This window comes from Seriola lalandi, unplaced genomic scaffold, assembly GCF_002814215.2.
Source record: "Seriola lalandi dorsalis isolate HSWRI2012SDOR001 ecotype SW California unplaced genomic scaffold, Sedor1 jcf7180002054562, whole genome shotgun sequence".
Classification (NCBI taxonomy): Eukaryota; Metazoa; Chordata; class Actinopteri; order Carangiformes; family Carangidae; genus Seriola; species Seriola lalandi.
Window position 1 is genome coordinate 189,987 of NW_019525115.1, and position 18,057 is coordinate 208,043.

Below are 18,057 nucleotides of genomic sequence, written 5' to 3' on the forward strand. Positions count from 1 at the left end.
GACACCACACACACACACACAAACACACCCTTCCCACCTCCTTCCTCCTTTTCTGTCTTTTGCCTCCCTCCCCCCTTTCACGGTCATAGGCTAACGCTCCTCTCTCTCTCTCTCTCTCTCTCCCTCCTTTCCCTCTTCCCTTTACTCTACTCCCACTCATCCTGCTGTGTATCTGTGTGTCAGTGTAGTACAAGCAGTAGTTTTAGTAGTAGTAGTAGAAGAAGAAGGAGGAGGAGGAGGAGGCTGGATTGTAAGCTTATCATCATTACTGACTACGTTAGCTGACTAGTACATCACAAAGCTAGACCATAGAAGCCCAGGATTTTGGCTTTTCCCAATTTAGCTGTCTGTCAGGAGGAGATTACATTTTCCTCTTCTCTTCTCTTCTGTTCTGTTCTCTTCTGTTCTGTTCTCTTCTCTTCTCTTCTCTTTGGGACTTTAAATGGAAGGACTATACCATGGTAAGGATTTAATCGGTAGTATGTGAGTGTGGGTGGTTGCATGTGTTTGTTGTTATGTGTACCATGTTATGTGTGCACATATCTTTATGCATTTGTTTTTATGAGTTTGTTTATAATATGTCCGTATTTGTATAATTTCCAAACTTGAAATGTGAACTTGTGTTTGTACAATTTACTGTCAATAACTGCAGTTTTGCAGTTGTGATGATGAGGAGATGGAGGAGGGTTGCAAAACTGAAAATACACTCACCTGCAAATATGAGAAATTTGTTGTTTTGTATCATTGTAAATTGAACATAAATGATTTTTGACTGTTGATCTCAGGAGGCAAGAATTTTGAGTTCGTTTCTGGCGGCCCTAAATTCCAGCATTTATCTGAGCATTTGATGCTCTACTACCTCTGTTATGGTGAAGGAGCTGTGTGTATAAGAAGAAAGATGTAAGTGTTGGGTTATCTGTATGTAGGAGGCTTCAACTTCAAGTGTGCATGTGCAGTGATGATGGGGGTTAGCGCTGCCTGTGTGTACTTATGTGTGTAATTTTGTGTGTGTAAGTGTGTGTGGGGGAGGCAGTATGTGTGAGAGAGAGATGATGTGTGTCAAATTAGTAGGTTGTGTTTGAATGCAAGCGCGCATCTTTATGTACAGTGTTTCCGATGTGGCTTCGTGTGAAGGTGTTGGTGTGTATTTTTGTGTGCTCTGGGTACATTTGTGCATGTGTATATATGTGTGTGTTGTTTGGAATTGTAAGCATGAAGTAACAATCCCCCTGCAGCGTTTTGTTTCTAGGTTAGATCATTTATATTTCATTGTGTTTTAATATTTCGAACTTGGTTTATAATTGATGGAGATATGATATACAAGAGGCAGAGCTTGCAGCTTCCCTCCTACACACACACACACACACACACACACACACACACACACACACACACACACACACACACACACACACACTCGAGACTGCACCTATACCTGCCTTACATTCAAGCAATTTACTGTAGCTGACACTCCCTCAGATATGATATTGATCCTGTGATTGGCAGAAGGTTATAAGCCACAGATAAAAGTGCATCTATAAAAAGTAAGTTCAAGTCAAGTTTATTTTATTTATATACCCTAAAATTACAAATTTGTCTCAGAGGGTTTTACTATCTGTCAATCCTAAGAGCCTCGATCCAGATAAGGATCCATTCCACAAAAGGAAATAAGATTAAATAAATGTACTTCAACATGTAAAGGTTTGGAATTGTTTGTGTTGTTATCCATTTTTAGCATAGTTAAATATACATCTTATGATGCATTAGCATAGCCTGGTACTACTCAACAACCAGTAAGGGTCTGCCTTCATTGGCCAATGAGAATTGAATTAATTGATTCATTTTTAGCCTTGTAAACCTGTCCCCCAGTGTTTGCTCTCATACAAAATCAAAGAAGCATTCAATATTTAATAATACGTTTGATTTTCTTCTTACTCAAAAAAACATTTTCAGTGGTTAAGCAAGTGTAAATGTATGCTTTAACCCACAGCAGTAACTGCACGCTAATTTGGTGTTGGTAATGTCAGATGTGTTTTGATCTATTTAAAAAACAGAGACTGGCACCTTCGCGGAAAAAAAAAAAAATTTAGAGCTTAAGCTATCTCACCCATTAATTCATCCTCAATCTGTTGTGTTGAATTATACATAGCGTATCTGGTCTGATTGTGATACCTAAACATGCGTGCTGCCCCAGTAAGCCAGTTAGCTTTATCACTGCACCTGAACTATACACACTTGAGTGGATGTGTGTGTCACAGTGTGTGCGCTTTTGCAGATAAATGTGTATGATCAGTCATGCGTTTACGTGACCTTATTATGTTGCATGCATGCAGGACTTATCTGGAATATGCATCGTGTGTGTGTGTGTGTGTGTGTGTGTGTGTGTGTGTGTATGTGTGTATGTGTGTATGTGTGTATGTGTATGTGCGTGCAATGCATTTTATTGTCTGTTAGTGTTGGGTTTGGAATAATTGCTTGCTGTTTATCTGAACGTGAATAATGACATAAGAAAATGCACATGTGCACACTTTACCTATACAGCTCACGATGGCAGTGTTTTTAGTGTTTTTCACTCTAAATCGAGTCATTGGAAATACTCACTTGTCCTGCATCATATAAAATTATTTCTGCCTCCATTGTGTAAAACATATTATGGGTCACAATCAAAGTCTAAACTGAGCTTAAAGCCTACGCAAGTATATTTTCAAGGACAAAACATTGCTTGTGTGTGTGTGTGTTGTTCTGCACGTTCGCCTGTGTGTGTGTGACTGGCAGGTGTGATTGGTGCCTCAGGCATTATGTTGTTGCATCGTAAGACTGCACGCTCCAGTAACACCCCATTGTCCAGAGGGTCAGACACACACACACACACACACACACACACACACACACACACACACACGTGAGCGTGTGCCAGCTCAGCTTGAGGGTTAACCATTAAACACTGAACATTGAGTCAGAACAGCTGACTGCTCTCCTCAAGTTGAATCAGTTGATTCTAGGAGAAGTGCTTTATTTTTTGTGGGAAAAGAACATCTGTCTCTGTTTCTCCTCAGTTTGATCTGTCACTGCTGCATCGAGCTGCACTGTTTTGTTATTTTGTTCTAACTTTTACTTGTGTTGAGCCAACATGACAGCTGCTTCAGCCATTCCAGTATATATATATATATACATTCAAAACACCTGATTCAAGTATACTGCCTGAACTTGCAAAAATCCAAGATACAAATATACGATGGAAGCTGTCACTGGAAAAAAAACCCCATCTGGTTGTAATGTTAAAGCACAAGCATTTTGTTCTAATAACATTCATTTCATTGTGATGATGGGAATTTTCTTCTTAATTGAGCACAGATTTTTAATATCTTGTTTTTTAATATTGTGTTAAGCACATAAAAAAAAAAACTTGCTTTCAATTTTAGAGAGTTTTGATTTTCATCTCAGTCACTAACCTCTCGCTCAAACTATGATTTGTGGTGAACTACTGATCTGAGACCAGCTGTTTAAACATCACTTCATTGCAGACTCTCTCTTGATTGTTCTGTCTAATTACTGTTACCCAAAAACCTGTTGTTACCATGCAATTATACACAGCAGGCAGACATGGAGACTGTGTGGATGTGTCTGTGTCTGTGTGTGCAGAGATATGTATCCGTCTGTAAAGGTGTGTATGATGCGTTTTTGGACTAGTGTGTACAGAATAACAACACCCACTTACTTATCTTTACAAATGCTGGCTCATTATGTCACACCAGAGACACAGTGATGAAAGGAAACGTGTGTGTGTGAGTATGTGTAGGTGTGTGCGCGCATAAGACCACCATGCAGCAATCAGAATGAACTGCTTTCAGATACAAAACAAAAACCTGAATCTAAAACATTTAGAGCAGTGGTAGAGCATTTATCCACATTTGTTTATTGGCTCTTCTCTCCTTATTTTTCTGCATTGAGACCTGTAATTCTGAGGGCAATTGTTTTGGCATAAGACGGACATTTTTTGTGCTGCCTGAGCTCTTATATTTATTCATCTTGCACTCCTACACAATAGCTTGTGTAGGTCACGAACTCAGAGTAAGAAAACATTTGTAGTTACTGAGAGGGCATTGTTCATTGAATTTATCTTCAGCATTTCTTATAATTATATACAAATGCATTTCTATAAAAAACTATGAGATGAATCCTTGCTGCTCCTCTTGTCTCGTTTCTCATGACAACAGCTTGAGGAGCAGGTGTTTTGGGCTGCCTGCCAGTGTGAAGTGTGTGTGTGTGTGTGTGTGTGTGTGTTTTATTTACCTGCAGTGGGGACTGTTAAACAGACTGGTATGTAATTAGCACCATGCTAGTTCTCCTGCAGGATATTCCATGGAGAAAAAAAATCGCATAGTGAGCTATAGTTAACACCTTTCAACCCAGAGTTGCTAATGATTTAAATCAATAAAGTGTATGACATTAAAAACAAGACAAAGGAACAGTTGTAAAAGAAGAAATGAAAAATCGAGGTTGAAAATGTGAGTCTCTAAAATGTGTTTTAACTATTAATTTGTATAAAGATTGCAGTCTTTTTTCCAGTTCCTCAGGTGCTGTTTAATCTTGTTTCTCAGACAAGAACAAGCCACAGTCTCCTATGCTTTTTAGTCTAGACAGCAACAGCACCAGCATGGCTGCAGATCTCAGGCTACATAGCACTTAACCTACACTGATGAGAGAGACAGGGGCAGACACACAGAGTGAGCATCCATGAGACAGATGGTGTGGGTAAGTTTCAGATCTATCTAGATGTCATTATAGACACTTTAAGACAGACTGTCATTATCCAGATCAGATCATTGTTCAGATCAGTTTACCATGGTCCATTTTAGCTGCTTAGTAATGGATATAGGTTAGTCATTTATTCTAAAGGAGCATCTTTGGCTTAATATTAAAGGTATAACTAGGCTTGGGCCGATATTTGATAATACTGTGTATCGAGATATTTCTGGCGATATGTGATATTTTTCATAATATTGATTTGCAATATTTGCAGTTCTGCTCCACTGCAGAGTCCGCCCCTTATTTCACTGCTTTGCTTACTGTACATTTTGACAAATAAAACTTCGAACTGCTGTTCAGTGGCAGCATCGCTTATACTTGAATCTTACAATATAATACAATAATATGATTATATATTATTCAAAAATAACACCTGAAACAAAATTCAACAATGTCATTATATTATAAAGCCACCTCTATCTTGCAGAAATATAAAAGTTGTCTCATAAACCAACTTGTTATGAAGGATGTATTTGCAAAGAGGGAAGTTGGTAAGCTCTTGGATTGTCAATAGTTGTCTTCCTGTATTGATGAATCTCTGCTACCATAAATGTACACACACACTTCACACTTAGGGTCCTAGTTTTGTATTACAAAGGGTTTGTAGATAATAATACACACACACACACACACACACACACACACACACACACACCATGAGTCACCTTACTGGCATTTCCTTTCTCTGTGTGGGTTTTCTCTTTACCATTACATCATCTTTGTTGACATCCCTTGCTGTCAAATCACCCCCTATATGTGTGTGTGCACATGAATGCATGTGTGTGCTTACCCAGTGTATATTTGTGTGTACATCAGGGGGTCTAAAGCACTTAGGCACTTATCCTCCTGACCTCTTCCTACATACAGCCCTATCACTGCTCTAACTGGGTGTCAGGTTCTCAAAAGGCTTCTCCTGAGCTTCCTGTGAGAGTATGGGAGCTGTAGTGTCGATACAGTGTAGTGTACCTAGCCACTCAATAATAGGGTAGGACTGCCATGTCTTCTTTCAACTTACTAACCAATGAGTATTTATAGCCTTTAAACATGTTTTCTCTTCACATGTTTTATTTAGTATGCGTATTAATTCATTATAGATAAAGTGGAATTGGACACATGCTTTTACAGTGCAACATGATTATGCTTAGTATGAGAAATATACAGTAATAGTCACCTTCAATAGTCACTCAGATTTTGCAGTCATTCAACAGCCTTGTGGACGTTTCAGAAAAACTATGATGCACATTCATCTAGAAGCCAAGGAAACACGTTCCAGCATTAATACTGTGGATTTTATACTGTTGTGCTCAAAGACTTACACTTGGTTGTGGTTACTGTATAAACTGTTGTAGTTTTCCCCCCAACAAAGGCAAGAAGGTCGAATGACCTGAAGTCCAGTCAGTGTAACGTCTCCATCTCACAGCTGCTAAGCATGAACTCATGAACAATAAACCTGTTCCTCGGCATTTTGCAATTAGCTTTTTAAACCAAAGCTTCGACCCCAGCTCTCGGGGGTGGGGGTAAATTATGTTACAATGGGATATTGATTTTAGAAGCAATCCATCAATATCCGGTTGAAATGTCAACACGAAATGGATTGATTTTTAAGCTATTTAATTTGGCAAGTGTCATGGAGCTGGCACTGGCATCCCCTCAGTAATTCACATTCAGTAACTGAACTGAGAACACCTGCTGTTGGACTTAATTTGATAAACTTCAGTTGCATTTTTGTTCTGAATGGCTGATTTCTTAATGCAGTGCCACATAATTAAACAAACCAGCTAACTCTGTTATTTCTATGTTTGTCTTTCAGATATTTCCAGGATTGCCTACTACACAGGTGAGTAGCTGAACTTCAAACACCTGCTTCAGCATTCAGCTGCTTCATTAATTCATACACAGTTTGCACCTCTAAATAAGTGTGGTTAGGACAAAAAAGGGGTCCACAAAAAGGAATGGATGAGGAATATTAGCATGAAAGTGTTAAACAATGTCCCGGTCTTCATTAAATTGAAATTGGCTCCATTGTCATGGAGTTGGCTTCGTTGGTTTTAGGTGACCTAAGTTCATAAGTTCCATACTTAGTCACATAAAAAACTAAACCAATTCCAGGACAGCTAAGCAGACTTTTGATTTGATTTCATTTAATTTGAGCTGCTGTTCAAATAATCCAACAGACTGTAACATGCCGTGGGCTAAGTGCCTGCTGTAGTCCAAGTAATAGTAGTTCACTTTGAAAGCAGGTAAAATGGTAACATGAGTCAAAATAAAAGGAGAAGGGAAAGAGCTTATAAATTGCATGTGTGGTTAGAATATGTGTTGCTTTTGTTTGAATTTATGTTGACATCCTCTTGTGAGAACTGATGAAATATTCTCAAGACTTAAAGGTGCTAAGGATTAATGTTTTGTACGAACGAGATCTTGTAATTGCACACATTTATGAATCATAATTGTGAGTGCATTAGACAGATAAATGAGAGAGAAAACAGACAGTGGGACTGTCTGTCTGTGTGTGTGTGTTGATCTCATTAGTGCAGACAGGAATGAAGGAAAGAGTGAACATCGCTCTAGTTGAGAGTGTCAGTGACTAATTGTAATCTTCACACTGGATACTACAAACAAAATATATTCCTGTAAAGACAGTTGTGAGTCTTGGTTTAGCTTCTATAACCTGAGGGTGAAAATTTGTTTTCCTTTGTGTTACTGAGATGAATAAAGCAGGGGAGCATATTCATGTATCATGGCACCGTGCCCTGAAAGCATCCCTTTCTGGCCAGTTATAACATAAATTAAGTTGCCAGCTGCCAGCTATTGTAAATATCAAAAGCCGTAAATCCTGTTGACCTTTTGACCCAAACCACAATACAGTTGGAGCACTATCTAAAATTTTGCTTCACAAATTAAAAGCATATCCACAGCTAAATGAGTGACTATACTATAGTTACTATAAATTCTTCAGACATTTTCCTCCTTTCCCAGTAGCATACTGTATCATCCACTGTAAGTGTGTCTCACAGTACCTGTTGGCAGCTGTGAGGAAGCAAGACAATAACAATGGAATTTTCTTGACAGGATGTTTCAAGGGTAACACCAGTGTGTGTGGCTCAGGCTTGGTGTCTTCATAACTGCAGTCATTACACAGTCTTTTAAATGTTTTGTTCAGATACTTCTTATTTGACCAACGGTTTATCTGTCTATTAATTTATTCGATGAGCAAGGCCAGGGTGCATGCTTGCATTGTAATCAGTGCATGTAATGTGTAGAGCTCGGAGATCATGTGAAACTGATGATATAACAACAATAACTTGACACAGACACAGGAGGAAAGGTAAATTACTTCTTACTAGGTAGAGAAGCATATGAATCTTGCCTTGCACACGTCACTTCCACATCCATGTGTGCTGATTTGGTCCTAATTACAACCTCATCACAGTATTACAAATTGATAGATGGGACTTTACAGTGGGCTTTGTTAGTAGTCATTGGGCTATGACTCTAAATGTCAGCAGTTTTCTATTTTACCTTTGACTTGCTAGTATAAAAAAACCCCACAAAATTTAGATTGTGACATTTAGTCCTGACAGAGCCAGCAGCAGAAGAGTAATGTTGCTGTGAGGAGCAATGTAGATTACAAGCAGGAAAAAAAAAACTGTTTGCATTTATGAGGTAAGGTGAGGTTTGTAATTCAAACAGCCTTTGGATTTTAACTTCAAGGCATGGATGCGAACACACTGATTGTTCACTGATAAAAACATATGCAAGGATGCATCAAAGTAGCTATTACAGTTCAGAGGTTCACCTGCACCTCCCCTGCCAAAATAATTATGTGTTCAAAAACACACAGCAAGATAGAAATAGAGAAAGAGACTTTGGCTCAGTCCCAAAAGAGCTCTTCCCATTCATGGCAGCATCCGGCCCTCTGACAAAAGGCTTTCAATAGTCTACACACATGCGCACTCAGACTCACACACACACACACACACACACACACACACACACACACACACACACACACACACACACACACTCCCCCTGCTCCCACCAGATTTTCATAACAATGGCCAATGCCTGAGATGGAGCACAAATTAAAGGAAACCTGCACGTGCACACACATGCAAACACGCATACGCAAGACACTGTTCAGCAAGCTTATCTGGAACACAATGAAACAATAAGATTTCAAGTTTCTGTGACTTTACTGTGTGTGTTAGAGAACTTTCTTTGTGTTCAGTAAGACGTTGAGGTCCGTTCGGTTCTTCAGCTGAGGATGTGTTCAGCCATATAAATGTCCGTTTGATTAATGGCGGCTGGCATCTGGTTAGCAGTAACACTCACAGCAATAGGTGCCACTCGCTCAAGGGTATTGAAGGGGTATTGAGCGCTCTGAGAGATAGTAAAGAAAGTAGCATGACCCCCTTAGTACAAGGTGAATGACTTTAAATGTGCAGTACACAGTATGATTGATTGAGACCTTGTGGTTTGGAAGTGGATTGGTTTGCATATTGCTGGCAGCTGCTAGTTTACATGCTGGGCACAGTCAGGGCAGCGTCTGTGTTGTCTTCTCTTCTCTTCTCTTCTCTTCTCTTCTCTTCTCTTCTCTTTTTTCCTTCTTCTTTATTTATTTTAGAAAAGAGAATGTGCATGTTTGGGTAATCTATCATATCTGGGTTGGCATGTACACCATGAGCTGCAACTGTCGACTTCTTTTCTTTATCAGTTGTATCACGAATTAATCATATGGTTTATATAATGTCAGAAAACAGTGAGAAATGCCTGTTATAATTGCCCACAAACCAAGCTCATGTATTCAAATTCAGCTTGTTTTATTTCATCAATAGTTAAAATCTTAAATATAATCAGTTCCCAGTCACATATGACAAAGACTGAAGAAGCTGCAACCAGAGAATATGTGGAATTTTTGCTTGAGAAATGACAAAAATGGTTAATTAATTATTAAAATAGTTTATCGACGAATTGTTGCAGCTCTAATTTGGACTGTAAGAAAGTTTATGGTTTTGGGACAACTTACCTTAGAGTTGACCGTGGTTAATATGAAACAGTGGACAGCAGGGAGATATTCAGCTTTGAATGTGCTTCTGGTTCAGTGTAGGGTACAGTGGGAGATAATGGAGATGATGATAACTGTTTCTGTCCTGCTTTCACCTTCACTTCGGTCTAAAGTGAATGAAATAGATGGCTGTGCTTAAAAGAGCAACGTTAATATTAGTTCACTATAAGGGCTGTTTGGAGATCAGCTTCATAAACAGAAGTGGGAGGGGTTTCCAATGAATGGAAGAGACAGGATTAGCATATTAATAGGTTCTAGCTCCTCCTGCTCCTCCAGCAGCCCTCTCTCAAACTCTCTCCTTCCCCACTCCACTCTTTCAGTTGTGCTGCCCTGTCCTCCTTTTCCTCTCATTCAACTTGAAACAATTGCTGCGTTTCTCTCTCTCTCACTCTCTCTGTCCCACTGTCTCTGTTTCCTTTGTTTTTCTGGCTACCTCTTTTCTCTTGCTTTCTGTTTCCAAGAGAAAAGGATAACTTTCTGTTTGTTTCTCACTGAGCACAGTAATTGTCTCTCCTTCTTTGTGACCACTTACTTGAACTTTTGCCAGAGGAGCAGTCTTCTCACCATCGCAGGATCCCGAATCCTCTCCTGGGCGACAGTCGCTTCACACTTCCACGGCAACTGTGTAACTACGGAGTACAGGCATGGGGCAGAAATCAGGCAAAAAACAAACAGTGTCATCAGAGAGGCGCCACTGAGGAGTAATGTGGACAAGGGGACAAGTGGACAGAAAAAGAGAAGTTTGTTGATGAAAGTAACTTCACGTCTCTGAGGCTTTTTCTGACTTCTGACTGCAGATAACAGGAAAAGATTAAGAAGACAAAACTTAACAAAGCAGAAACTTTTTTGAAGAATGGGGATTTTTTACGTTTTCCCCGTTGATTTTTTTTCTGTAGCATTGTCTTTACAAAGTGTCGACAGACCAGAAGATTGGCCTTTTTGAGGATTTCTGCCTCTGGAAGAAGAAACTGTTGGTTAACGAAGCTGTTTACAAAAGTTGGAGATAAAGATTTCTACCTTTGGGACTGAATGTTTGTGTGTCTGTGTGTAGTGTGTGTATCAGCGTTATGTGAGAGTGTTCTTGCAGTTGTGTCAGGACCTTACTGTGTTTATTTATGTAACTTCTGTACACAAGAAGTTCACAGAGTGTGATGCGTGGTTGTGAAGCTGCAAGCTGTCTATCTGTCCTCAGCACAGACAGACACAGGGAGGGACAAACATGTGTGTCCATGGCAACGAGTGGCTGTAGCCCCTTCCCCATGTGTTGGGACAGAGGTATGAATGAAATCTCCTTTGTACACACACAGAAACATGCACAGGTAGCCCTTCCACAGAGTGACATCTGACTCCATGGGAACTGACTTGGTGAACTGCCAAAACTGCCGTTGCTCTGCAGAACGTGTGTGTGTGTGTGTGTGTGTGTGTGTGTGTGTGTGTGTGTGTGTGTGTGTGTGTGTGTGTGTGAGAGACATAGAGATGCAGGTTTAAGTACTGAAAGCCAGCAGAGTGACTTGTCAACAAAGGTCATTACCACTTGAAATTGGCAGAGTAATATGGGCGCACATTTTTATCTAACTGATATATCCCTCAGCAACCTTACAGTCTTTCCTCTGAGGTGTGTGTGTGTACGTGCGTGCGCATTCTCTCAGGTGTAATTACCCGCTAGAACATATCAATTTTCCTTTAATGGAGGACAGGGGAGAAGCACAGGAAGAAAGGGAAGCAGAAAAATAGAGAGTGAAAAGAGATCTCAGTATCTTTCTCTCTACAGTGTCATGGCTACAATAGCTCACATGCACAAAAACACACACATCTAACATTCGGAGGTAGTTCTTGTTGGACATCCCCTGATGAAGTTGCAATGAAATTCCAGGAAGTGTGTCAATGTCAGGACTCCTTATTCAGGAAAAACGTCAGCCTGAGGTGCATTGTCCTCTTTCTGTTACAGACATGAGTCTCACACACTGAGCCTTGACCCCGACTACACATCTGTCTTTTTTATTTCTCTCCCTGGTATCTCATTTGTTCAGTGTTTTTCATCTTGCCGAAGTATGTCGTGTCAGGAACAGGCATTTTCTGAGCAAGGTTTCTTTCAAGTATGAGAGTAGCAGGACTGCAGTCCACAATGTTGCAAGTGCATCAAACAGGGAGGATAAGAAAATATGCAGCATCAGCTATTTCACTGGGCAAGCTAGAGCTGAAGCAAGAGTTAATTTGCAACTATTTTGATAGTGGATTAATTGAACATCACCTTTACTGTCAGCTGAGATTACACCACCCATCATGTTCCACGTGATTTCATGCAAATTGATTTTGAACTGCATGTTAACATGATTAATGATATAAAAGTGGATCAATATTCCCTTTGTTTGTCCCATGTTTAGCCTTGGTGTCTTTTTTTTTTAAAGTAGGTTTGGTGAAGTTTGTATTTGTGCTGCTACCACGTGGATTTGCAGGAACTGAATGTTTCAACCATATATCCAGCACTTTCTTAGCTTTGACCTCTCTGCTGTAACAGAAAGGATATGCTGACTAATCCATTATCAGAATAGTTACTGATTCATTTTCTGTTGATCAATTAAATGATTAATAAATTGAGACTGTTGATTGGATAAAACAAGATATCTGAAGATGTCACCTTGGCCTCTGCAAAACGATTAATCAAGAAAACAACCAGCAGTTAAATTGATAATGAAAACAAAGTCTTTAGGTGAAGCCCTCCTCTGCTTGAACGCTAGATGATTTGACTGGTTGAGAAAATATGAGAAGGAGTTTAGAAGTTCAAGAATCTCCTTCACTTTCCTCTGATCCAACTCTTCATTCTTCCTCATTTCTCTGACCTCGGACTTGCTCTCCTCTCCCCCACAGAATATGACAGACACTTAGCAGCTGCAGTGTCAGCAGGGAAAACCATGGCGACAGCCTACCTGGACCCCAACCTGAATCATACCCTCCTGGGAGGCGCCAAGTCAAGGCTGAGTGCAGGGGGGTCAGACCGAACCATGGCCGGCTCCGTGGACAGGGTTCTCAAAGTCTTCCATCACTTTGAGACCAACACTGAGAACAGTTGCTGGTCGTCCAATATCAGATATGGAGATGCCACTGATGTCAGGGTAAGAAGAGACACACGCTGAATGTGCAAAGGGGTCAAAAATGGGTCACAGGTATACATCTTCATTTTTTTAAAAAGAGGCTCAGTAATTTCCTAAAACAGAAAGAGACCGTAGTTATTTCCAAACATAACTCAAACAGGAATAATGAGCATTTGTTGGCAACTATTTTCAGCTACATTTGGTATTTTAGTGAGTATTTTGAGCAACAGGACGGTGTACGTGGGAACGACTCACAATAAATTACAGTGGTCATGTTCATGATAAAGAAGGAACATGTCACCCACTGCAACAATGTAGTTTATTAATGTGCTTTTAATAGTTTTTGGACAGCACTCGAGTTCTGCGGAAAAGTTGAATAAGATTTATTAGGCTTTGGTCACACTGGCAATGATAGTTAGTAGGATCAGTTCATTGCTGGTTTTACTCTTTTCTTGTTTTTTCTTAAGTCAATAACAACTAAAGAAACAACACAATCATACTTCTAGCACAAACTGTTAATTATGTGCAACAAGTCTTTATGTGGCCGTACAAAATGTGCATGTTACTTATTTTCTCCATTTTGTAATGCAGTTTTACTCATTCATGGGATTTTGTTGACAGTGAGAATAATACAGAATATTGCAAGCTGTATTTTACTACAACTAAACATTATAACCTTCATGGTGGTGATATTTGTCATTGTCATTGCAGCTATGTAGCTATGTCATTGCATTGTATAGACGTGTTCATATACTCTTTGCACCTACTATATGTTGCAGTTTTCCCCCAGCAGCAGTTTTATAGGTGGATTTTTGCTATTTGTCCTTAGCTCAAGGTCCTAGCTGTCTGCTCTGATAAAGGACACTCAGCACTATGAGAATATTTTGCTTGCAAATACGTGTAACCTCAGGACACCATCTGTGTGTTTGTGTGTATGTGTGTGTACCAGTCTAAGTTTACTTAACAGTATGCTTTTAGATGCACTCCCATGAGGCAGAAAGTGCTCAGTGCTGGTCAAACTTTAGTGGTCATACAGAACACGTCACTGCAGATATCCATCTCCTCTCCTCTCCTCTCCTCTCCTCTCCTCTCCTCTCCTCTCCTCTCCTCTCCTCCCATCACTCTCTCCTTCAGTATCTGGGTCAGACCCCCTAGCGTTTTACATGGCAACACACATGGTTCTCTGAGCATTATCGTGCGTGTGTGTATGATGTCTGTCAACTTGTTTGGGTGGGAATGTCATATTAAATCCTTTGGAATCACTTGGAATTACCTACACACACACATACACATGGATAGACATGGATAGCCTCATTGACCTGATACAAAATGCCAGACGTAAACATTAGCACAGTTGGCACACTGATGTCTTTATAAAGGTTTTTGTCCAAGGGGCATCTCTGTTTTATTTAATAGTCACCACACACTTATGCGTACTTTGGACCACTTTAACTAGGACAGTGCCACTGTAGATAAAGGGGAAAAGGCTTCATAATTTAGGTCAATTTAGTCTAATACTCCATCGCTAAATGTAATATCTGCAGAATGTATACTTTGTATGTGACTGTGCAGGACAAGTGTGAAAAAAAAAAGGTATATCACAATAAAATTGTTCACTCTTTGTGTCCAGGGAATCATCCAGAAAATTCTGGACATCCACAAAGTGCGCTGGACGTCTTGTTTTGGCCTTCGTCTCAGCAACAGCCAGTCCAGAGACCAGGTGCACTGGCTCCACCCCGATATGGGCGTTTCCCATGTCAGAGAGAAATATGAACAGGCACGACCAAATGAGGAGTGGAGGTAAGAGAAGACAAGTGTTTCTGTGTGTGTGTGTTTGTGCTTCTCTCAAACACTCAATCAATCGTCATTATGCAATACAAATGTAACATATTGAAGATTTGCTGAAGTATAAATGCTGCATTCAGCGCATCAAGTCTCAGATCAGACTGAGGTTGTAAGACGGTCAACTGAGGCGACAGGCAAAGACCAAAACATAATAGATAACTGAGGGATGCAATGTGCCAGTTACAGATGCTCCACAGAAGGATTTAGATGTTTTCTTGTTAAGGCTCGACATGCTTTTTTTATTTCATATGTACTGTATTGCCAATTATATTGATCTTGTTTTTAGGTGCATGTCTTGCCATTGGCATTTTATTTATTAATTGATCAATTATATTCATATTGTCTTTTAATTAAGTAGTTAGACAGGCTCCTGAGCTACAGTAATGTCCTTTTGCAATATGTGTTATTTTTCTTCCTTATGTTGTCTGCTGTTACCTGTCTGATTTCTGTCTATTTGACCATTTATCCCTGTGCATGTGCAGCCAAACTTGGTTACCCTTTGGCGGATTAATGAAGTAATCTAAGCTAACCTCAAAAAGTTAATAGCAAGTGTGGTAGATGAGTTTTATCTGAGATTTTAGAGAACATTTTGATTCTCAGAAAGGTGCTTATATGTCCTTAATAAGCACCTTTTTGAAGAAAAGCTGTGAGGTTATACTTTATAAGTTTCCTGCCTTGGGTGCCTGCCTAGACATGATTTATTTGGCCTTGTAAATTCAGTCAATGTCACTGTTTCCCCACACAGCGAGCTGCAGCGGTCTGCCCTATTGTATACCGAAGTAGCAGAAGTGATTTATTTCAAACAGCGTCATGTAAAGTAGCGTGACCCGTCTGTCGTGTGGTGATTGGAGGCCTTGTGTGTGGTGCGGCGTTGTTGTGTTGGTTTGGCAGTTTGGATGTTAATGCACTGGTATGTGTTGCCTTTATTATGGTGGTCTTGGTGCTAATTCTATTGTGAGGTAGAGACCTTTTGAACTGTGGACATCAAGAGAGAGAGAGAACCAGATGCCCTCTTTGTCTAACCAATTCAACAACTCTTTCTGCCCCTGCTTCTACTCGGTCTTGTCATTTGCATTCTTGCATATTATCTTTTTCTTCTCCTCCTTATGTCTGTCTCTCCCCCCTCCTCCCCCAGTCAACTTCCTTCTCCTGCTCACCATCATGTCCTTATTCGTATCTCCTTTCCTCTCTTCTTCCTTGGCCTCTTTGGCACTGGCTTACTGCTGACTGTGCTTACTTATAATCATTAAAACTGGATTATGTTTTAAGTCATTTACGAAATAAACTAGTGGCTCATTGTACATGTTTAGTATTTAGTGTGAAGCTGGTATGTGCCCAAAGCATATTTGCCAAATTCAACAACTTCTTAAACCGATTCATTCCACTGTTTTTACCTCATAAAAGACTTGTTCCAACAATTTTTTCCAGGCAGTATAGAAGCTGCAAGTCTTAGCTAGTTTTTGATTTTCACTGTTTTTAAGTGGGAAAAATTGTGTTGGTGCAGCTCTGCATAACATATTCACTCTCCCTTTCTTCTTTTCCACTGTAGGTATGAATTAAGGATCCGGTATCTTCCAAAGGGTTTTATGCAGCAGTTTACAGAAGACAAACCTACACTCAACTACTTCTACCACCAGGTACTCACCCAGACACACAAACACTCGGAGGCACCCAGACACACAAACATATTTCATTTTCTGCCAGCAGCCAGCACTGAGACATATGGCATTGCTAGAAGACTGTGTGTGTTTGCCTTTGGGTAATCTAGGTCAGTGGGACTGTGTGTGTATTTGTGAGAGAGAGAGAGAGAGAGAGAGATGTCTTCCCATTTGTTTCTTGGAGAAAACATTTTTCTAATACACGTATTTTGTGGTGTGTATTTGTGTCCTTCAGGTGAAGACTGACTACATGACGGATATCGGGGATCAGGTGGAACAAGAAGTAGCTCTCAAACTGGGTTGTCTAGAAATCAGGTAAGATGTGCTCACAGTAGAGCCCAGTGACTCAAGTTCAGTGCTTCTGTTTATAGTGCACTGTGTTCATTTCTTTACGTGTTGGTGTCTATTTTCTTTTTATATCAAAAACTAAAAGGTTTGATCCCATCAGATATTTGTTTTTGTCACTTTGAAAGTTACTAAACTGGTGTATTCTTGCCTCAACTGGCCATTAATGGGTCAGTTTGAGTTGTTTTCTTCACCAGTGGAGTTGTTTCATAATAAAAAATCTGTGTCTACCCTTCAGCTACACTGATAATTCTTGCTAACATTTGTCATTGTTTATTAATCATTATTAATATTATTCATTATTCAAAGCAACAGCTATTTATATGTCAGCTATAATTCCATTGTAGTGTGTCTTCTGTGCTGTGTATAAACAAAAGGAACAAGGGAATACATTTTAATACATTTTCTCTGTGTCCCACTGGTTTCAATTCCAGGAGGTTCTTTAAGGAGATGAGAGGAAACGCCCTGGATAAGAAATCCAACTATGAACTACTGGAGTAAGTATTTTCTTCTTGAGCAAAGTGCTGCAGCAGCACACAGCAAATCTGGCTGTACACTTTTTCTGCCACATCCTCCCTCTACCTGGGAACATGTTCTATAACCCTGCAGACATGCCAGCAAAATCACACAGTATAATTTGGTGCAGTGTTATGCCGTTCCTAGAAAAATCTGGGAACATTTAAAAATTTGAAGGTTTTTCGGTTTTGTTGCAGTCCAACTACAATTGAACACGTTTCATGCACTGGTGCAAAGAAAGTCAACAGTCTAGCTACAGTTTTCATTTTCAAAACAGACTAAATCTTGACCGTGCTATTTGTATTCATTCACAGGACCACTTATTCATTTATGTTTAAAACTCATTCATTTTTGACTGGCTGCTCTGTCTGGTTTGCGCCCTGTGTCATTCCACTAACAGCTCCCTGCTAGATGGATGTCGATGAAGAACATTAACAAACTCTGGTCCTAACGAGGCTTGGCTCTAATGTGGTCTGATTCTAATGAGCTGCCCTCTTCCAGCACAGTCTTTCTTTCTGTCCATCAGCCTAACGAGCTCTCCAATTAACTGAGAAGAATGCACACTGTCTTTCCATTGAGATCTCTTTGTCTCTCTTTTTCGTCCCCTCAGTCCTTCTCTGTCTGTCTCTCTTCTGTATGCCCTCATCCTCTTTTTTAGTTTGTTTTCTTCCTGTGTTATTGCTCTCTTTGTTTTGTCTCTCTCCCTTGCTGCATCTCTCTGTTGATT

The 18,057-nt window shown here is 39.9% G+C and overlaps 1 protein-coding gene across 10 annotated transcripts in view; it reads left to right on the top strand.

The window, feature by feature from the left end:
* Nucleotides 1–260: 260 nt before the first annotated feature.
* Nucleotides 261–18,057, top strand: part of ptk2aa (protein tyrosine kinase 2aa) — a 53,320-nt gene continuing 35,523 nt past the window's right edge. For 3 of the 10 annotated variants that reach the window (XM_087176611.1, XM_087176616.1, XM_087176614.1), the window contains exons 1-6: nt 10,259–11,149; nt 12,743–12,987; nt 14,597–14,766; nt 16,361–16,448; nt 16,705–16,784; nt 17,249–17,311. In XM_087176611.1, the coding sequence (XP_087032737.1) occupies nt 11,026–11,149; nt 12,743–12,987; nt 14,597–14,766; nt 16,361–16,448; nt 16,705–16,784; nt 17,249–17,311 (770 nt within the window). In that variant the 5' untranslated portion in view covers nt 10,259–11,025. Of the gene's footprint in view, nt 462–6,619; nt 6,647–10,248; nt 11,150–12,742; nt 12,988–14,596; nt 14,767–16,360; nt 16,449–16,704; nt 16,785–17,248; nt 17,312–18,057 lie in introns of those variants that run through there. The other 7 variants (XM_023416221.2, XM_087176610.1, XM_087176612.1 and 4 more) reach the window with 7 other exon arrangements.